The sequence below is a fragment of the Phyllobates terribilis genome, unplaced genomic scaffold (genome assembly GCF_046119375.1).
Source record: "Phyllobates terribilis strain yellow unplaced genomic scaffold, ASM4611937v1 Scaffold_2__4_contigs__length_985480577, whole genome shotgun sequence".
NCBI classification, from domain to species: Eukaryota; Metazoa; Chordata; class Amphibia; order Anura; family Dendrobatidae; genus Phyllobates; species Phyllobates terribilis.
In genome coordinates this window covers 313927996-313950728 of record NW_027362762.1, presented here as the reverse complement: position 1 = coordinate 313950728, position 22733 = coordinate 313927996, and the positions used below count along the sequence as shown (strand labels likewise).

At 45.7% G+C, this 22733-nt stretch overlaps 1 protein-coding gene across 4 annotated transcripts in view; it reads right to left on the bottom strand.

The window, feature by feature from the left end:
• The window catches only part of MYO16 (myosin XVI), a 904557-nt gene that overhangs the window by 82424 nt on the left and 799400 nt on the right, over positions 1 to 22733 (bottom strand). For all 4 annotated transcript variants that reach the window (XM_073664248.1, XM_073664251.1, XM_073664257.1 and 1 more), the window contains exon 33: positions 8233 to 8379. In XM_073664248.1, coding sequence (XP_073520349.1) covers positions 8233 to 8379 — 147 coding nt within the window. The remainder of the gene's footprint in view (positions 1 to 8232; positions 8380 to 22733) is intronic.

The window sequence follows — 22733 nt, the reverse complement described above, 5'->3', positions numbered from 1 at the left end:
TGAAGCACTGCCTCGGCCAAGCAGCAACAGGCTGTGATGAAGTTAATATGCTTAGCTGAAAAACCGCACAATGCTGAAGAGTTGTGGACAGCTCTGAAAGAGCAGGCAGATCTGTGGCTCACACCACTGAACCTACAGCCAGGCATGGTCGTGTGTGACAATGGCCGGAACCTGGTGGCGGCTCTGAGGCAAGGCGAGCTCACACATGTACCATGCCTGGCCCATGTGCTTAACCTCGTGGTTCAGCGGTTTCTCAAATCCTACCCGGAGCTGCCAGATCTGCTTGTTAAAGTATGCCGCCTGTGTGCTCATTTCATAAAGTCAGCTACAACTTCTGCCGCCCTTGCCGAGCTTCAGCAGCATTTGCAGCTTCCAGCTCACAGACTGGTGTGTGATGTCCCCACGCATTGGAACTCTACACTGCAGATGTTGGGAAGGATTTGTGAGCAGAAGAGGGCAGTTGTTGAGTGCCAGCATCAACAAGGCCGTCGGTATTCAGTTCAGACTCCACACATAAAAACTCAGGAGTGGACATGGATGTCAGCCATCCTCCAAAACTTTGAGGACTCCACCAAGATGCTATAACTGTATAGTAGACCCTCTCCTTTCTAATGGGAACATGTCGTATTTGTTACTGTGGCCCTGCTCTGTGTGTCTTTAAATTCTTAGCGGGGTTTTTCCTAAAATTGGTCAACCATTGGACTCACTGCATACCCTATAACTGTATAGCAGACTCTCTCCTTTCTAAATGGGATTTGTCATTACTGTGGCCCTGCTCTATGTGTCTTTAAATTGTTAGTGGGGTTTTTCTCAAATTTTGGCAGCCCTTGCAGTCACAGCATGGGCATTACCACTATAGGAGACCCGCTCCTTTATAATGGGAGCATTTTTTTTACTGAGACCCTCCTCTATGTCTCTTCAAAGGGGTATTGGGTTGCATCCAAATTTTTGGCAGCCCTTGCAGTCACTGGATACGCAATAACAGTATAGGAGACCCACTTGTTAATAATGGGAACAACAAAGCATAGCCGGCTGATGGCTCTCTAACAATAGCGAGGGCCAACTGTTGGCCTTTTAAGAATAGTAAGGGCCATCTGATGGCACAATAAAAATAGGCTTTATAACTTCAGAACCCCTCCATCATAAGTAAAACAGGATGTGTCTGATGATGTGTCACACACCACATTGCCAGATAAGGTTGTAAAAGGTTAAAATGACATTTCCCGGTGAATGCATTTGTCTTAAAAAATAACTTAAAAAAACCAAAACAATAGGATCTTTCTTTAGCATAAAAAACAGCGTCACTAATTTAACCTCAATGTAATCACATTGTTCAGCTCATGCACCTCCTCCTCCATCTCCGAAATGACTACATCAGTCACAAGCTGACAGCACTGCAGCACTGCCTTGGCCAAGCGCAAACACGCTGTGCTGAAGATAACATGCTTAATGCTTAATTGACAAACCACCCAGTGCTGCAGAGTTGTTGAAAGCTGTAACACAGCAGCCTGATCTGTGGCTCTCACCGCTGAACATACAGCCAGGCATGGTCGTGTGTGACAATGGGCGGAACCTGGTGACAGAGAAATGACAGCCAGGGTAGATACGGTTTCCCTCTATGCTAGTCCTTTCACCGAGCTAAAGAATATGGTTTTGGTGAAATACAACTCCCACTGAGAAGCTGTTTCAGATTCAAAAACATTGTACTCACCAGAGGATTTGATTCTGAAGGATAACCTTTCTCATTCGCTCAATAGCCCCATAGCAGCTGCAAAGTTAGCGCTATCATGAACTCTCCTGATGTAGAAGCCAAGGCACACCAGAGGATTCTCTGGTGGGACCATGCAACCCTGCCAAGAAGCAGTCCTTGCTAAGAAAAATGTGTGGGAAGGTTCCAGGACACTCTATTTTTACTGAGGCGGAAACACAAACAAACACGGGGAGAACATACTAAGTCCTTGCAGATGTTGCTCTTGCTGGGATTTGAACCCAGGATCCCAGCACTGCAAGGCTTCAGTGCTAACCACTGATCCAATGTGCTGCCGTTCACCCTCTAATATCTAACAGGCTGTAGAAACTTGCACCTACTGCCACTCTATCCTCAGCTCCTTTGTGAGAAAATGAATTTGGGCAGCCACTCAGTCTACCAAATAAAATTCCTGAGAAGGAAATTGGGGATGGCTTCGCTACTGGTACTGGGGGCAGTGCTAATACCATGGCGTCATACCATAGTTTGCTGGAAATATTCCAGGCTGGTAGGAGACAAGCAAATTCCCACAGAAAAGTACCAGCAGTAATGTTCAGGCCACATTTCAAGTGCAAGCAGCTTTCCTGGGAGAAACGACACGCAGTATAAATATGGTTTCCCTCTATGCCAGTCCTTTCACTGAGCTAAATACAACTCTCAACAAAAAAAGTTGTGGACTGGCTCCATACCGTCCCTGGCCACATTCACCTGTTCATGTGTTTGTGTTTAGGCGGTCCTTCCCAGTAAGGGCACTGGGGAGGGCACGGGTAATGTTGTGGGACCCGTGCTTGTGGAAGGCGGAGGCGATACCGGGAAATATAGTGGCGGCTGGGGACTGAGTATGGACACCTGGCCGCCACCGGCATGAGGTTGTGAAAAGCTTCCACCTCCACGAGCTTAAAGGCCATATTTCAAATGCAAAGAGCTGCCCAGAAATCTGGCAGTTTAGTGTTGCGGCCTGTGGGTGGGAGGGTGGCTGGCTGCATACTTGCACTTGCATTCCAAGTAACAGAAAACTTAGCAGATGGTGGCATCTATCATCATCATGGCCTCACCTCGACACTATGAACTCTCCTGAAGGAGAAGCCAGGGCCCACCGGAGGAGTCTCCGGTTCTCTGGTGGGCCCGTCCAACCCTGCCAAAAAGCAGCCCTGGCTAAGAAAGGTGTGGGGGATGGTTCCCTGGACACTCTATGGCTGCTTTTTTAATGTGGATCGGACATGCTTATGCATGTTATTTCTCAAAACGCATTACAGATCAGGCCATTGTCCAACTCTGTATTCAAGACATTAAATGCGCAAAGAAAGATGTGTGTGTGTCAAAGCACCACCGACAAGTGCGAGTTGATGTTGGACGGGCTGCCATTGCTTCTGCAACAAGCTCAATTACAGGACTTCCTGGAAGAAATGACATGCAGGGTAGATACGGTTTCCCTCTATGCCAGTCCTTTCACCAAGCTAAATACAACTCTCAGCAAAAAAAGTTGTGGACTGGCTCCGTACCATCCCTGGCCATATTCACCTGTCCACGTGTTTGTGGTTAGGCGGTCCTTCCCAGTAAGTGCACTGGGGAGGGCACGGGTAATGTTGTGGGACCCGTGCTTGTGGAAGGCAGAGGCGATACCGGGAAATATAGTGGCGGCTGGGGACCGAGTATGGACACCCGGCCGCCGCCGGCATGAGGTTGTGGAAAGCTTCTGCCTCCACGAGCCTAAAAGGCCACATTTTAAGTGCAAGCAGCTGTCAAAAATTTGGCAGTATAGTATTGCAGCCTGTGGGTGGGTGGGTGGCTGCCTGCCTGCATACTTGCGCTTGCATTCCAAGGAATGGGGTAGGGACAACTGAATGCTGCACTGGGACAAGGACGTGGACGGTGATTGTTGCAAGTCTGCAACGACACGTGCATGGCGGGAGGCATCTTCGCATGCGCCAACGATCACTTATGATGGGCACACTTTTAGGCAGTCACCTGGGAGTCAGAGATGCTTCCAAATGTCTTCCCCATGCTGTTCCCATGTCTTTTCAGCACTGTATGCATGTGTCTGATGATGTGTCACACACCACATGGCCATATAAGGTTGTAAAATGTTAAAATGACATTTCCTGGTGAATGCATTTGTCTTGGTTGAAAGCAATGCAAAAAGTGCAAAAACACATCAAAAAACGCTACGTGTGAAAATAGCCCAAGTTGTGGAGGAGTATTTTTGTTTTTGGTTATTTATTTTGCCTTATATACAAGTCATTACCCTGAAAAGGATGTCCCTTAACATGTTTCCCAGAAAAATCCATTTTGGTTTTGTTTTTGTATGTTTTATTGTGAGTTCGTAAAAGTGGCGTAATACTCTGACCACGTTGCTGACAGCAGTGACCTGGGAGTCAGAGATGCTTCCAGGGGTCTTCCCTATGCTGTTCCCATGTCATTTGAGCACTGTTCCCATCGATTTGGGCAATTTTTAGGCCTTCTGCAGACCGCCGGGGGGGAGCCGCCTGAAAAATGGTCGAGTTTCCCATAGACTTACATTGGGCTCGTTGCTCTGGTCGAGCACCCGAGTATTCCAATTTGCTCGACCCGAACAATGAGTACCCGAGCATTTTAGTGCTCGCTCATCACTACAGAGCTTATGTGGATCCAAAGCACATTCTAAACAGAAATTTGAGAGTCAGCATCATATTTCTGCTGTGGAGTAGACCCTCTAAAAGAAACCATTATGTTAAAAAGTAACAAACAAAGCAATACCCACCTCCTGGCGCTCACCTGGATTCAAATTTACACCAGCAGGAAGTCAGGCCTAATCATCATTGTTCAAAGTGGCTTGGGCCTGTGATTGTCTCAAAGTCAAGTGACTTCCGCACCACGCCATCTGTGAAATCACCAGTGATGCCCTGTGGAGTTCACCTGACCATGGTGGCCAATTACAGATTGCAGTGGTCCTAGTCGAATGGTGACATTTTCCTTCTGACGTAAGCATAGACCGTGGAGCAGCCTGTGCTGGACCCAGGTGAGTGCCATGAGGTGAGTATCACTTCCTTTGTTATTCTATTTTACATACCAAGCCACCAGGAAAATTTTCATTTTGTGTGAACAATCACTTTAAGACAGAAGCTAGATCTTGTACTTAAAGAATTTTTTATTTCTCTTTTAGATTAGATTGTAAAAAATATTGCATATTCTTAATGACAACTTCTGAATAGCTGTTTATATAATATTTAATCTTCAAGTCTAGTTTCTAGAATGATGCTAATATCTATAATATAGCGGGGAATGCTTCCTTCTGTCCGAAGGACGTGCGGTAAAACTTCACCCATAGCTTGGTTACTCAAGGAGACTGGGTCCCACCTCGGTGATGCCGGGTCAGCTTCCAATTCCGGAAGTTGACGTGACATCACCGGGCATCAGAGGCAGCTGCAGCCGGGGTCACGTGATGGGGATGAGCAGACAGCGATAGCACCGCTAACAGGCACATTTGGAAATGCAAGATATTTGAAGAAAGTCTTTTTTCCAAGATTTAAATAGATCTGCCCAGTACACATTGTAGTGGACAACCTTTTTAATAAAATTAAAAGTGTACCAATAAAAATGTTCTCCACCCAGGCATAGAACGGGTTCAATAGCTAGTCATATTATAGACATTTTATACCACACTCACTATAGGCACCAGAAATACTGAGTATATAAAATATGTGCCATCTACTATGAGAATGCCAAAGCCGTGTTCGAGGCATTAAAAACAACATTTACACTCAATGAACAGACATTTTTATCATTGTAAAGCCTTGATCTAGGGCCACGGCATCAGTGATTCATCTGCCTGTTTCTATGAACGGCACCTAGATAAGATGTTTTATCACAAGTAAAGTTTCCATGTGTGTAAAAGTTCATTGATGTGCGTCAACACAGATAAGTGACTTTAAGTCAGAGCCAATGCAATTTGGAAAGATAAATTAAACTGTTGATTACATTCTGAAAAGTTTCCCTTGCGTACACTTGTGTAAACACTTTGCTATCACTATCACAACTATGTACATATAGAAACTTTTGTTGAAGGAAATGTAACATCATCTGTGACTTTCATTAATAGATCAAAATATTAAGTGTTACAGGTAACCTACAATTGTCTGCCCTGACTCCACAAACTGTATCATTAACATTGGAATAGCTTACTTTTTTAATACCATGGATTTATAAGATTAGCTATGACTCTGTTCACATCATGTTTGGAGCCTACACTGGAAGTATAATATAGTATATGCACAGTATACATTTTTAATGCATACAATTGCATGGAATATAATTGACTACAATATTTAAATATTCATTTAAATATTTGATCTGTAAAAATATAGCTGACAGTGACATTCTAGTAAAAATGTCATTAAGTCATTTAATTTAATTACTAGGTGCTCCCTTAACACATTTAAAAAAGACAGCAATAAGCCCACAATGCTTTTGTTTACTTTGTCCTAGGGTGGATAAGTCAGTTTAGATCTTAAAGAAGATCTATCAATTCCTAGAAAAGTTCATAAGGTAAAAGGAGACCAAAATTGTTATCTCTCAAATATACATATAACTTGGAAAATCAGAAAACTTTATTATTAAAAACTTTGGCAAATATAATAGAGTGGGACTGGAGTTAGCTGATGTTGGGCTTTCTATTGCATTATTATAGTGACAGCTTTACGAGACTTCCTGCTTCTGAGCTGGGGGACTGTGTGCAGAATGTGAACATAGTGGAGATCTGTACTGCTGTCTCAGTAGATGAACAAGCAATGTAAGATGGATCGTGGTGTATTATGGAGCATCATGGTCTTAAAATTTCACCTACTGTTGCTTTCTGTGTTTTTCTCAAAAGCATTAAGAGTTCTATAAGGCTCCTGAAATATTATGTTCATTGTGTTGGAGTATCTTACAGGGAAAATTCCCAATGTTTATGTTATCTCATGATACATATAATATACAGTAGATGCACAAGACTGACATACAAACAAAAATGTCCTTAATATCAAAATTGTAGTTTTACACGCACGCCGCCTAAGTTCAGATAGGGGCGAGACCGATTACATTAATTCGTTGGAATCCTGGGGAAACTGGTTACGCGGGGCGACCATAGGCTGCAGCTTCTCTCAAGCACACGATAGATTCAGTTGCTGACCAGACACATCTGACAAGAGTGTTCATAAATGGTAGAACAGTAACACTTAATGAGACACGGCCAGTGCAATGCAAATGTCTCTTTGAGCAACAGGCTCCAGTAATAACAGTACGGTCTCCTTTGCAGCACAGCAGTACACAATCTATTATCCTGTAGCACAGTACAGCACAGTTTTGATGCATACACAACCACAGGATTTTCCTGCACAAGGACTCAATAGTACACAGCATTCTTTATCCTGCATAGAGATGGAGGGGGTAAGGGTGTGATGAGGGAGATGATCTCTATGACAGGCTTCCTTCCAACCCTTATCTTCCTGTCCGATAATACTCTACACTGTTAGCTCAGGGAGTCTAACGGACCTATGTTTAGCTTCCTTGCTGACCTGAATTCTGTTACCTTGCCTTCTGTGAGATACAGATCAAAAGCCACCTTTCTCTTCGGCTCCGGACAAACATTAAACAACTTCCCCACAATCCCCCTGGGGCTCTGCTAAAACACTCCCCTTCTCCTGTGACTGTGTTAACCTCTCAAGTTGCTGGATGCTTCTGGAGCACAACACTTCCTGTCTCATGTGCTTGTGTTACTTCTAATAGTTGCTGAATGCTTTTAAAGCAACAGCACTACTTCTGCATGTCATACTCTGTAACAGCACTACTTATTCATGTCACAGAAGTTTACAGTAATAAAATGTATTCATTTGATTAATTTATGCTTAAAGAGAACCTGTCAGCACAATTTTGTAATATAAAGTAAAGGCATGGCTGTAATGGCGCTGTAATACTGATTAAATGAAACCTATGATAAAGAAATCCACTTTGTGTCTCTTCTTTAATCACCATTTGAAGTTTTCTGCTATTTAGACTTCGGTGCACAGGGGCTGAGTCTGCTCCTCCCTGTCTGTGATTCCCCAGCCCCTCTGCCTCCAGTCTGTGTGTTAAAGACCTGCCTCCTCTGTTTGAAATCTCATCAGTAACCTGGCACTCACAGACCAGAGGCAGCAGAGGGGCCAGGGAATCACAAACAGGGAGGAGAAGATCCAGTGCACAGTCCGGCCCCTGTGCACCAAAATCTAATTAGCAGAAAACTTCACATGGTGACTAAAGAAAAACCATGTCGCGGATTTTTTCACCAAATATATCAATGTAATCAGTATTACAGAACCATTACAGCCATGTCTTTACTTTCCATTACAAAATGTAGCTGGCAGGTTCTCTTTAAAACAATGTGATTTATATGTACGTAGAGATTTATATGATCTCTACGTACCCAGTGTCAGCCTGTAGAACATTCATTAGTTATACAGTATATTTGTATATGTTAAGATCAAACTCACCACTTGTTACAGAGTTCCCATTGTCACACGGTAGACAGGTAGATAAAGTGCTTGATGGCTGGTTATCTGGATTATTTGCATTGGTATCTTGAATTTCTGGCTGTCTAGCATCTTCCACAGTGCTTGTGTTCAGATTCATCTCAATACCTTGTAAGTAAAAGAAGAATGGTAAATGGATGGAATGCTGTGTACTGCAGCACGTGATTCACTGTATGATTTAACAGTCTCCATTTACCAATAATAACCAAGTGATGACAGAGGTTTGAATTCTGAGGTAGTCATTTTTGTCTGCATTCTACGCAATAAAGACTGTAATTATAATTATGGCAGCACAATGGCTCAGTGGTTAGCACTGTTGTTTTGCAGTGTTTGGGACCAAGATTCAAATCCCACCAAGGACAACATATGCAAGGAGTTTGTATGTTCTCCATATGTTTGGGTGGGTTTTCTCCGGGTACTTAGGTTTCTTCCCACACTCCAAAGACATTCTGATAGGTAATTCAGATTGTGAGCCCGAATAGTGAGAGTGATAATATATTATGTCTATACAATGCTGTGGAATTAATGGTGCTGGATAAACAAGTAAAAATAAATAAATTTCAAAGCACACAAAAATTTATTTAAAGGAAAGTCACTTTTTTTTTATTACAAATTAAAGCAAGGTGCTGAAACATATATCATTTATATTTATCATTTTCACATATATAAATTTTTTTTCTGCCTACATGTTCCTTCTATTGAAAGTACTTTTCATGAATCCTTTTAACGAAACAATAGATCTAGAAATGAATGTCTAAATTAAACACTATTTGTTAGAAATCCTGCATCGAGCAAAGAGGTTAATGAAATGTTGATCAATTCAATTTTTGGCTGGTGGTAGCTTAAGGCACAAATTCTTCTATGACAGGATTTATCAATATTATTTTCATAATGTAGACTGAGCACAGCAGAGAGACTTATACAGCCTTACTGCCAGACAAAACACAGTGAGAATTGGAAGGAGAGAGGAATGACAAAATTCCAAAGACAAAGTATTTTTTGTGTATTTCCTGGTCTTAAAGAAGCAATTCAATCTATATTTTTTATTACGTGTGTGTTCATATGCTTGTAGTTTAGTGTGAGAGTATTAATATACTCACCTGTTACTGCTCTCTTTGGTGTCCAGCACCTTTCTTCTCCGCTTCTCAGTGACATCACCACAATTGTGACTAGCCGGCTCACTCTATGTACTATGCGCGAGCTAGAAGTCTCTTTTACAATACAAGCCTATGGAGCCTAGTTCTGAGACTCCATAGGATTATATTGTAAAAGCCACTTCCGGGTCACTGGAGAGCCGCAGTGGGTGAGTATATTAACCGCATTACCCCCCGACCTTTTTCCGTTTTTGCATTTTTATTTTTTGCTCCCGATCTTCCCAGAAGCCATAACTTTTTTATTTTTCTATCAATATGGCCATGTGAGGGCTTATTTTTTTTAGTTTTCAACGTATTTAATAATGATTTAGAAGATGATTATTAGTGTTGTTTCTATTTTTGAAGATGACACGAAGCTATGCAGTATAATGTAGTCTATGTAACTAATTCATAAGTTACAAACTGACTTGGATAAACCAGGGATCCATGTGGCACATGAGGTTCAGTGTGGAGAAATGTAAAGTTATGCACCTGGGCAATAATATGCAGGCATCATATGTAATAGGTGAAGTAAATCAAAGAGAGTTACTTGTAGAGAAGGATCTGGGTGTATTTGTAGATTATAAATAGTGATGAGCGAGCATGCTCGCTACTGCTCGGCGCTCGCCCGGGCATCTCATTGCCCGAGATGCTCGGCGCTCGCCGAGTATTTCCGGGGTTGCTCGGCGGGAGCTCGGGTCTCCTCCCTGCATGTTTGGCGCTCTTTAGAGCACCAATCAACATGCAGGGATTTCTTGCCACTCATTGTAATGCCGTAGCCATGTTGGTTGTGGCATTACAGTGATTAGCTGGCCGCACAGCGTCATTACTTCTATATCAGACCTGGCGCCGCCATGCTCGTCACAGTCACTCCGGAATCAGACAGTGTAGGGTGAGGTGCTGCTGCGTCAGGGAGAGATTTGCTTGTGTATTAGGTAGTGTAGGGAGAAAAACCGTACATTATACACATCTATCTTAACAAACAGTCCTTTTGAGGACTAACTAATCCATATGCAGAGATATCAGGCAGGCAGTGTATATAGACAGGCAGGGTATATAGCAGACTGCAGTGCCTATAGCACGAGAGGCGCCATTCCAATTCTGCCTTCTGCTGCTGTTAGATATTTCTATACAAAGGCCCAGGTCTCAGGGGCCAGGAATACTTTTCTTTGGATCTTAATCCTCATTATTTGCTTAAAAAGCAATCCAGAGAACATCGTTTTTCTGCTCCATTTGCTTGTTGGCACTGCAGAATACAGCCATGTCATTTCAATATTACAGCGCTAGAAATCCAGCTATTTAAAACTGTGTTTTCTCCGTCAAACGGATCACATATACGTTGTCAGAAAATACTGCCATTTTTGGCCTCCATTAAAAATTTCCTTTAGTGTGTCAGTGAAGCAATTCACACCAGTTTGCTGTTCAAACTACTTACCTACAGGCCAGGTATTTAAAACTTTGTTTTCTCCATCACACGATCACATATAAGTTCGCTCCAAACTCAGTCATTTGTAGTGAGCGTGGAAGATATTGTCCTCCATTTAAAATGGGCAAGGCACGTGGCAAGGGACAGGGAACTGGACGTGATGGTAATGGTGCATGCAGAGGCCGAGGACAAGGCCATGGGCAAGCTGAAATTGTGCCACAACAAACACCCACATTTTCTCACCAGACCTTCCTGTCCCAATTTCTGGGAGACCGCAGCACACCACTATTGAACCCAGAGCAGTGTCAAAAGGTTGTTCGTTGGATAGAGGATAATGCTTCCAGTCACTTAGCCACCACCACCCCCACCCTGTCTTCCACATGGTCAAGTCTCAGTAGCCTTGACTCTGGACTGCATATTCCTCACACTGATCCACCTTCCTCCCACCATGCCGTGTGCCCAGAGACAACTGATCCCACACTTGGACACTCTGAAGAGCTGTTCACTTTTCCATTTATAGATTCGGGCCTCTCGCTGGGTCCACTTGAAGCGGGGCAAGAGGAGATTGCGTGTATTTGAGCAGCCACGGTCACACGAAGGCGACAGTGGGAAAGTGTCACAAGAGGTGGACGATGATGAGAAACAATTGCCAGAAAGTCTGGAGGCGGACCAGGGTGCGGAAGTGGAAGACGAGGTGGTGGATGATATAGTAACTGACCCAACCTGGCAGGAGGAAATGCAGAGCGAGGACAGCAGCACACAGAGGGAGGGAGGCAGAGCACAGCACCCCAACAGGCAGGAAGAAGCAGTGTGGTGGCTGCAGACAGAAGGCAGGCAACCGCTCCCCGTAACACCAACATGAAGGAAGTTTCCAGTACAACTGTTAGGTCTTCCCGAGTCTGGTTATTTTTTAAAGACTCTGCCGATAACCCCAAAAAGGCCATTTGCACCACCTGCCAGGCCAGCATCAGCAGGGGTGGCAAAACGATCAGCCTGACCACCACCAGCATGATCAGGCACATGGCAGCAAAGCATCTGACTTTGTGGGCCGAACCCCAGGGTCCAGGAACAGTGTCTGCAGGTGGCACCATTGCTTCTTCCGCTGTTGTGCATGCAAGCCAATCCCCTGTCCATGGTGCATGTAAAGATGCCTCCTGCCCTGCACCTGTCGTTGGCACTCTCAAGTAGCAGCATCAGGAATCACGTCCATGTCCTTGTACCAGCACAGCGTTCAGTTGTCCTTACCTCAGTCCTTGGAACGCAAGCGCAAATATGCAGCCAACGCCCCACATTTCACGACTGCTTGCACTTGAAATGTTGCCTTATAGGCTCCTGGAGATGGAAGCATTCCGCAACCTGTTGGCGGCGGCCGTCCCTCGGTACTCGGTCCCCAGCCACCACTATTTCTCCCGATGTGCCGTCCCCGCATTACACAAGCACGTGTCCCAAAACATTAGCCGTGCCCTCAACAACGCAGTTACCGGGAAAGTCCACCTAACCACAGACACGGGTGTTACGCTCGCGCCCGGACTGACTGGCGTGAGCGTGATTAGTGATCCCACTGTACCATGAACCGAGGAGTGCCTGGAGGGGCGTAACTAAGTATCTACCCGATCCGACCAAGGTCGCATGGTGGCTTACGACTCCGTGAACCAAGGAGGAACCGAGCAGAGAGACCAGGTGCTACTCCAGGTCAGACCCCGGTCACAGCTGTTGACCCACACAGGGGAATGCAGGAACCAGCAGGTTAGGCTGGCACACAGACAGGTGGGTATTGGCAGGCACGGCTGGAGTGCAGACAGGAGGATACTGGCAAGCACAGCTGATATGCAGACAGGGGGGTACTAGCAGGTTGGAGCGCAGGCTGGATAGGGTCCAGTACAGACTGGGATTCAGGAACAGAATCGCAGATGCGGTAGACAAGCAGAGCAGAGAGGAACCGCTGGAGCGGTGGGCAAGGCAGAGCAGAGAGATACCGCCGCAGCGGTGAGCAAGGCAGAGCAGGGCGAAACCGCTGGAGCGGTGGGCAAGGCAGAGCAGGAGGAACCGCCGGAGCGGTGAGCAAGGCAGAGTAGGGCGAAACCGCCGGAGCGGTGGACAAGGCAGAGCAGAGAGGAACCGCTGGAGCGGTGAGCAAGGCACAGCAGAGAGGAACCGCCAGAGCGGTGAGCAAGGCAGAGCAGAGAGGAACTGCCGGAGCGGTGAGCAAGGCAGAGCAGAGCGGAACCGCCGGAGCGGTGAGCAAGGCAGAGCAGAGCGGAACCGCCGGAGCGCTGAGCAAGGCAGAGCAGGAAGGAACCGCCGGAGCGGTGAGCAAGGCAGAGCAGAGCGGAACTGCTGGAGCGGTGAACAAGGCAGAGCAGAGAGGAATCACCGGAGCGGTGAGCAAGGCAGAGCAGAGAGGAACCGCCGGAGCGGTGAGCAAGGCAGAGCAAGAAGGAACCGCCGGAGCGGTGAGCAAGGCATAGCAGAGCGAAACCGCCGGAGCAGTGAACAAGGCAGAGCAGAGAGGACAGGGCTCTGTTCACACTGAACAGACTGGAAGGGACAAGCAGAACCAGATACACACAAGGTACTTGCAATGAAGTAGCGAGTGGACTCTAAACTCACAACAGAAGTACAGAGACAACGAGTAGGAGTTAGGTGCAGGTTCAGAGACTGCAGGAAAAGGGAAGGTACGGACACAGAGACAAACAGGCTAGGAGAGTGTTCAGACAGGAACTGACACTGCAACAAGATACAGAAGCGAGTCTGGGTATACGGCACCAAGAATGGTGGACAAACAGGCTAGGAGAGTGTTCAGACAGGAACTGATACTGCAACGAGATACAGGAGCAAGTCTGGGTATACGGCCCCCAGAGAGGTGGAAACAGGCTAGAAGACACAGATAACAGGTCTGGGAATACAGCCCCCAGAGAGGCGGAAACAGACTAGAAGTCACAGGTAACAGGTCTGGGAATGCAGCCCCCAGAGAGGCGGAAACAGACTAGAAGTCAGAGATAACAGGACAGGACCTGGCAATACAGTTGCAAAGACAAACTGAGTGAAGGTGTTGCTCAGGCCCCTCCTACTGGGTGGAGGGGGTTTAAATATCCAGTGACTCACAGCAATAGGCTGGAGACGCATTAGGGGTGCGCCCACAGCAGCTATAAGAATCAGGAAGTAACCGGGCCGCCGCCCTAAACAGTCAGTCAAGGGACATGCACCCATCATGAACTGGAGCAGGAATAGCAGACTCGACAGACAGGTAAGATTGCGGTCTTGCATAGTGGGAGGTGGTGCACTATGCAAGCACGCCGCCAGGGATGTTACAACGTGGACAAGTGCTTGTGGGCAGGGACGGTACATCTTGCTGATGACACACTGGGTTAACATAGTGGAAGCCGGGACCCAGTCGGTCCTTGGGACGGAACACGTCCTCCCGACGCCAAGGATTGTGGGCCCTAGGTCAATCAGGGTTGCCCCTACGTTCTAAAGCTCCTGCACCTCATCCTCCTCAGCCTCCTCCTCCTCTTCAGCCACTATCTCTGAAATGACCACATCAGTCACAAGCTGCAAGCACTGCAGCACTGCCTCGGCCAAGCGGCAACAGACTGTGCGGAAGCTAATATGCTTAGGTGACAAACCGCACAATGCTGAAGAGTTGTGGACAGCTCTGAAAGAGCAGGCTGATCTGTGGCTCACACCGCTGAACCCACAGCCAGGCATGGTCGTGTGTGACAATGGCCGGAACCTGGTGGCGGCTCTGAGGCGAGGCGTGCTCACACACGTATCATGCCTGGCCCATGTGCTTAACCTCATGGTTCAGTGGTTTCTCAAATGCTACCCGGAGCTGCCGGATCTGCTTGTTAAAGTACACCGCCTGTGTGCCCATTTTAGAAAGTCAGCTACAGCATCCGCCGCCCTTGCCGTGTTTCAGCAGCGTTTGCAGCTTCCGGCTCACAGACTGGTGTGTGATGTCCCCACGAGTTGGAACTGTACACTGCAGATGTTGGGGAGGATTTGTGAGCAGAGGGGGCAGTTGTTGAGTACCAGCATCAACAAGGCCGTCGGTATTCAGTACCTCAGAAGTGGACATGGATGTCAGACATATGTACCATCCTCCAAATCTTTGAGGACTCCACCAAGATGGTGAGCGGCGATGATGCCATAATTAGCATCAACATCCCGCTTCTCTGTCTTCTGAAACTCTCTCTGCTCACAATCAAAGAGGATGGACTGCAGGTGGAGCATGATGAGATAGAGCAAGGAACCATACAGGGTGATTACACACAGCCAAGCCTCATCTCATCCTAACGTGGATTGGGTGACAATGAGGAAGAGAAGGAGGAGGAGGAAGGACAGGAGCTAGTTTCATGCACTATAGACGGTACTACCTGCACAGCTGTCATACCATCTGTTCAGCGTGGATGGCCAGAGGTCAGAGAGGAGGAGGAGAGCATGGTCAGTCATCCTCTTGGTGAGGACATGGAAGTCTTGCCTGTTAGTAGTCTGGCACGAATGGCTGAGTTTATGTTACGCTGCCTTTCCCACGACTCTCGCGTTCTCAAAATTTTGGGTGACAGACATTACTGGTTCGTGACACTTCTAGACCCACGCTACAAGGAGAACTTTATATCTCTTATTCCTGAGTCGGACAGGTCTACAAAAATGGGGCTGTACCAGAAGGCCCTTGTTGCAGAACTATTATTAAAATTCCCATCGGAAAACGCTGGCGGCAGAGGGCACACTTCGTTGGACAACCAAGGAGTACAGGCGAGAGAGACACAACTCCAATCCAGCAGAGGCAGGCGAACACTGTCAAAGTTCTGGGAGAGTTTTCTCAGACCCTCCCATCGCACAGGCCCTGAGGTGCAGGGTACTCTCACAAGGAGTGCAAAGTTTTGGAAGATGCTGAGGGAGTACCTTGCCGACCGTACCAACGACCTCCGTGATTCCGCTGTGCCTTATAATTATTGGGTATCCAAGTTGGATACGTGGAATGAACTGGCTCTCTATGCCTTGGAGGTCCTGGCCTGCCCTGCCGCCAGCGTTTTATCAGAGCGGGTTTTTAGTGCCGCTGGTGGAATTACAACTCATAAGCGCATCCGCCTGTCAACTGAAAATGCTGACAGGCTGACTCTTATAAAAATGAACAAGGGCAGGATTGGGCCAGATTTCTCAACACCACCGAATGATAGCAGCATAACATAAACTCAAATCCAGTGTCTTTTCTTGGGAGGTGTATTCCCATGTACCTTTGCACACCCAGATATCGGTATACGCTTCCTGATTTTGGCTATTTGCTCTTGTCCTCCTCCATCTCCTCATCCGCCACCACCCTATCACCAGGGTGACTGTGGTCCGTAATGCAACACCCACCTAATTTTTTTAAAGGGTGTTTATGATGCCCGTAAAAAAAAATGTTGATACAGTATGTTCATGTATACCCCCCAGGGGTAAATATTTGTCAGCCCATACACTTAGTGCATGGGCATTACAAGTATAGGAGGCTCGCTCCTTTCTAATGGGAACATTATTTTATGAGGCCCTCCTCCACGTCTCTTCCAAGGGTCATTGTAGTGCCTCCAATTTTTTGGCAGCCCTTGCATTCACTGCATAGGCCAATACTATGGGAGACTCTCTCCTTTCTAATGGGAATTTGTCGTTACTGTGGCCCTGCTCTATGTGTCTTTAAATTCTTAGTGGGTTTTTTCCTAAAATTGGTCAGCCTTTGGACTCACTGCATACCCTATTACTGTATAGCAGACTCTCTCCTTTCTAATGGGAATTTGTCGTTACTGTGGCCCTGCTCTATGAGTCTTTAAATTCTTAGTGGGGTTTTTCCTAAAATTGGTCAGCCTTTGAACTCACTGCAAACCCTATAACTGTATAGCAGACTCTCTCCTTTCTAATGGGAATTTGTCGTTACTGTGGCCCTGCTCTATGAGTCTTTGAATTCTTAGCGGGGTTTTTTCTAAAATTGTAAAGCCTTTGGACTCCCTGCATACCCTATAACTGTATAGCAGACTCTCTCCTTTCTTATGGGAATTTGTCGTTACTGTGGCCCTGCTCTATGTGTCTTTATATTCTTAGTGGGGTTTTTCCTAAAATTGTTCAGCCGTTGGACTCACTGCATACCCTATAACTGTATAGCAGACTCTACCCTTTCTAATGGGAATTTGTCATTACTGTGGCCCTGCTCTGTGTGTGTTTAAATTCTTAGTGGGGTTTTTCCTAAAATTGGTCAGCCTTTGGACTCACTGCATACCCTATAACTGTATAGCAGACTCTCTCCTTTGAAATGGGAATTTGTAGTTACTGTGGCCCTGCTCTATGTGTCTTTAAATTCTTAGTGGAGTTTTTGCCAAATTTTGACAGCCCTTGCAGTCACAGCATGGGTATAACCACTATAGGAGACTCACTCCTTTATAATGGGAACATTTTTTTACTGAGACCCTCCTCTATCTCTCTTCAAAGGGGTATTGGGTTGCGTCCAAATTTTTGGCAGCCCTTGCAGTCACTGGATACGCAATAACAGTATAGGAGACCCACTTGTTAATAATGGGAACAACAAAGCATAGCTGGCTGATGGCTCTCTAACAATAGCGAGTGACGACTGCTGGCCTTTTAAGAATAGTAAGGGCCATCTGATGGCCCTATAAAAATAGGCTTTATGACTTTCAGAGTCCCTCCATCATAAATAAAACAGGATGTGTCTGATGATGTGTCACATACCACATTGCCAGATAAGGTTGTAAAATGTTAAAATGACATTTCCTGGTGAATGCATTTGTCTTAAAAAATAACGTAAAAAAAACAAAACAATAGGATCTTTCTTTAGTATAAAAAACAGCATCACCAATTTTACCTTAATGTAATCACATTGTTCAGCTCCTGCACCTCCTCCTCCATCTTTGAAATGACCACATCAGTCACAAGCTGACAGCACTGTAGCACTGCCTTGGCCAAGCGGCAACAGGCTGTGCTGAAGATAACATGCTTAATGATTAATTGACAAACCGCCCAGCGCTGCAGAGTTGTTGAAAGCTGTAACACAGCAGCCTGATCTGTGGCTCTCACCGCTGAACATACAGCCAGGCATGGTCGTGTGTGACAATGGGCGGAACTTGGCGACGGAGAAATGACACCCAGAGTAGATACGGTTTCCCTCTATGCCAGTCCTTTCACTGAGCTAAATACAACTCTCATAAAAAAAAGCTGTGGACTGGCTCTGTACCGTCCCTGGCCACATTCACCTGTCCACGTGTTTGTGGTTAGGCGGTCTTTCCCAGTAATTGAACTGGGGAGGGCATGGGTAATGTTGTGGGTCCCATGCTTGTGGAAGGCAGAGACTATACTGGGAAAAATAATGGCGGCTGGGGACCGAGTATGGATACCCGGCCGCCGCCGGCATGAGGTTGTGAAAAGGTTCCACCTCCATGAGCCTAAAAGGCTATATTTCAAGTGCAAGCAGTTGCACAGAAATCTGGCAGTTTAGTGTTGCAGCCTGTGGGTGGGTGGGTCGCTGGCTGCATACTTGCGCTTGTATTCCAAGTAACAGAAAACTAAGCAGATGGTGGCCTCTATCATCATCATGGCCTCACCTCGGCACTATGAACTCTCCCGAAGGCAAACCGGAGGAGTCTCTGGTTCTCAAGTGGGCCCGTCCAACCCTGCCAAGAAGCAGCCCTGGCTAAGAAAAGTGTGGGGGAAGGTTCCCGGACACTCTATGGCTGCTTTTTTAATGTGTATGCATGTTATTTCTTAAACGGCATTGCAGATCAGACCATTGTCCAACTCTGTATTCATGAAATTAAATGCGCAAAGAAAGATGTTTGTGTGTCAAAGCACCACCAACAAGTGCAAGTTGATGTTGGACAGGCTAACATTGCTTCTGTAACAAGATGGATTGGAGTACTTCCTGGGAGAAATGACACCCAGGATAGATACGGCTTCCCTCTATGCCAGTCCTTTCACCGAGCTAAATACAACTCTCAGCAAAAAAAGCTGTGGACTGGCTCCGTACCGTCCCTGGCCACAATCACCTGTCCACATGTGTGTGTTACATAGTTACAAAGTTTATAAGGCCGAAAAAAGACAAGCGTCCATCCAGTTCAGCCTATTTCTTGTGCACTGCAGCTATTCCGCAGTGTTGATCCAGGGGAAGGCAACAAAAAACCATGCGGTATAGGCCAATTTACGTCATTGAGGAAAAATTCACTTCCCGACACCAATCTGGCAGTCAGATTAAATCCCTGGATTAATTAACTATCACTAAGCATAAGATGTAATTTTATTGTTCTCAAGAAAGGCGTCCAGGCCTCTCTTGAACTCATTAAGTGAGTTGGACATCACCACTTCCTCTCCCAGAGAGTTCCAGAGTCTCACGGCTCTGACTGTAAAGAATCCCCTTCTATGCTGGTGCAGGAACCTCCTTTCCTCCAGACGCATAGTGTGCCCCCTCGTCTTTGTCACCATCCTTGGTATAAACAGGTCATGGGAGAGATCTCTGTACTGCCCCCTGATGTATTTATACATGTTTATGAGGTCTCCCCTAAGCCTTCTCTTTTCCAACGTAAATAGGCCTAATTTTGACAACCTCTCTGGGTATTCTAGTCCCTCCATTCCCTTTATTACCTTAGTCGCCCTTCTTTGTACCCTCTCTAGCTCCAATATGTCTTTCCTGAGCACCGGAGCCCAGAACTGTGCACAATATTCTAAGTGCGGCCTTACCAGCGCTTTATACAGAGGAAGAACAATGTTCTCATCATATGCCCCTATTCCTCTTCTGATGCATGCCATGACTCTATTTGCCTTCGCAGCTGCTGCCTGACACTGGGCACTCCAATTTAATTTGCTATTAACCAAGACGCCCAGGTCCTTCTCCATGTCAGATTTCCCCAACGGTTTCCCATTTAATATGTATGGGTGACTGCTGTTTTTCTTTCCCATGTGCATGACCTTACATTTATCGGCATTGAACCCCATTTGCCATTTTTTGGCCCAACTCCCCAATTTATCTAAATCCTCCTGTAGCTGTGCCCTATCCTCATCTGTATTAACTACTTTACAAAGTTTAGTATCATCTGCAAATATTGCTATTTTACTATGCAACCCTTCCACTAGATCATTAATAAATATATTAAATAATATAGGGCCCAAGACAGACCCTTGAGGCACCCCGCTAGTAACCCTGACACACTCTGAGCTTACTCCATTGATAACCACCCTCTGCTTTCTATCACTCAGCCAGCTATTTACCCACTTGCACACATTATCCCCCAGACCAAGCATTCTCATTTTAAAAACCAACCTTTTGTGTGGCACGGTATCAAACGCTTTGGAGAAGTCAAGGTATACAACATCCACTGACTCTCCCCGGTCCAGCTGTGAGCTCACCTCCTCGTAGAAGGCGATCAGGTTTGTTTGGCAGGAGCGATCCCTCATGAATCCATGTTGATATGGAGTTAGACAGTTATTATCATTAAGATATTCTACAATAGCATCTCTAAGAAATCCTTCAAACAATTTACCCACAACAGACGTTAAGCTTACTGGTCTATAGTTCCCAGGGTCACTTTTAGACCCCTTTTTGAATATTGGTACCACATTTGCTTGGCGCCAGTCTAGTGGGACAGTCCCTGTCCATAAAGAGTGCTTGAATATAAGATACAGCGGTCTGTCTATCACATTACTTAATTCTTTTAGTACCCGGGGGTGTATGCCATCTGGGCCTGGTGACTTGTCTATTTTGATATTATTTAGGCATTTCTGAACTTCCTCCTGGGTTAGGTGGGTGATATTTAGTGGAGGGTTTACTTTATCACTTTGCATTTCCTCCGATAAATTGTTTTCTTTTGTGAAAACAGTGGAGAAGATGCTATTGAGTAGGTTTGCTTTACCCTCATCGCCCTCTATGATTTTACCCAGGTTATTTTTCAATGGGCCAACTCCATCAGTTTTAATCCTTTTACTGTTTATATAGTTAAAGAACAGTTTGGGATTCTTTTTACTTTCCTTGGCAATTAGTCTCTCTGTCTCCTCTTTTGCTATTCTTATTTGTTTCTTACAGATTTTGTTTTTTTCCCTATAAGATATTAGCGCTTCCTCGCTGCCTTCTTGTTTAAGTTTACCGAAAGTCCTTTTTTTGTTTTAAATTGCCCTCTTGACTTCCTTATTTAGCCACATTGGCTTCCTCCTATTCCTAGCCCTTTTATTCCCATAAGGTATGTACCTTCTACAGTGACTATGTAGGACTGTTTTGAAAATTTCCCATTTTCTATCCGTGCTCCTATTACTAAAGATACTATCCCAGTCTATAAGGTGAAGGGCATCTCTTAGCTGATCAAACTTTGCCCTCCTGAAGTTCAGTGTTTTTGTGACTCCCTTGCTGGGCACCCTACTGAAGCACATGTGGAATTGTATAATGTTGTGGTCACTATTTCCCAAGTGCCCCCCGACCTGCACCTCAGTTATTCTGTCTGGCCTGTTAGTTAATATTAAGTCTAAAAGGGCCGTCCCTCTAGTTGGTTCCTGCACAAGTTGTGACAAATAATTGTCTTTGATAATTGACAGAAACCTGTTTCCTTTCTGAGATCTACAGCTTTCGGTTTCCCAGTCTATATCGGGGTAGTTGAAGTCCCCCATAATAATCATCTCGTTATTTTTTGCTACTTCGTCTATTTGTCTCATTAATAGACTTTCCATGGCTTCTGCTATATTTGGTGGTTTATAACAGACTCCTATGATAATTTTATTATTGTTTTTTGCCCCATGTATCTCCACCCATAAGGACTCGACCTCTTCATTTCCCTCCCATACATCCTCCCGTATTGTAGGCTTTAGACACGTCTTTACATATAGACAGACTCCACCCCCTTTCCGATTTCTTCGATCCCTTCTAAACAGACTGTAACCTTGTAAGTTAACGGCCCAGTCATAGCTTTCATCTAACCATGTCTCGGTTATTCCCACTATGTCATAGTTACCTGTAGATATTTCTGCTTCCAGTTCATCCATCTTGTTTGTCAGGCTCCTGGCATTTGCTAGCATGCAGTTTACACGATTTTGTTTTGTTCCAATCTTCTCCCTGTTGATTGTATTAGAAATTTTCTTACCTCCCTTCCAAGTATCTTGTCTTGGACCTTCTTTGTCGCACTTCATATCTTTCATTAGTATGTTCTCTGGTTGCATGTTCGTGTCCGGCATTTTTCTTCCCATCCCCTCTTCTTCTAGTTTAACGCCCTCCTGATGAGTGTTGCGAGTCTCCTGGCGAATGTGTGTTTCCCGGGTTTGTTGAGGTGTAGTCCGTCTCTGGCAAGGAGTCCGTCATAGAGGTAATTCACACCGTGGTCCAGGAATCCAAATCCTTGTTGTCTGCACCATCGTCTCAGCCAGTTGTTCACATCAAGGATCCTGTTCCATCTCCTGACGCCATGCCCGTCTACTGGAAGGATAGAAGAAAAAATAACCTGCGCATCCAGTTCTTTTACTTTCTTCCCCAATGCTTCAAAGTCCTTGCAGATTGTCGGTAGGTCCTTCTTTGCCGTGTCATTGGTGCTAACATGTATCAGAAGAAATGGGTGGACATCCTTGGAACTGATGAGCTTCGGTATCCTATCGGTAACATCCTTGATCTTCGCCCCGGGGAGGCAGCATACGTCTCTTGCGGTTATGTCCGGTCTGCAGATAGCTGCTTCTGTTCCTCTCAGTAGTGAGTCTCCCACCACCACCACTCTTTTTCCCTTCTTGGCTGTCCTTTTTCTTGTCGCTTCTGGGTGTTTCTGGGTGCTCTTTCCTTTTTTGCTTGCTGGTAGTTCCTCATCCTTAGGTGTGCCATCTTCGTCCTCCACAAGTCCTTGGAATCTGTTTCTCAGTTGTGTGGTTGGTGGTGTCTCCATGGTCTTCTTGCTTCTTTTGGT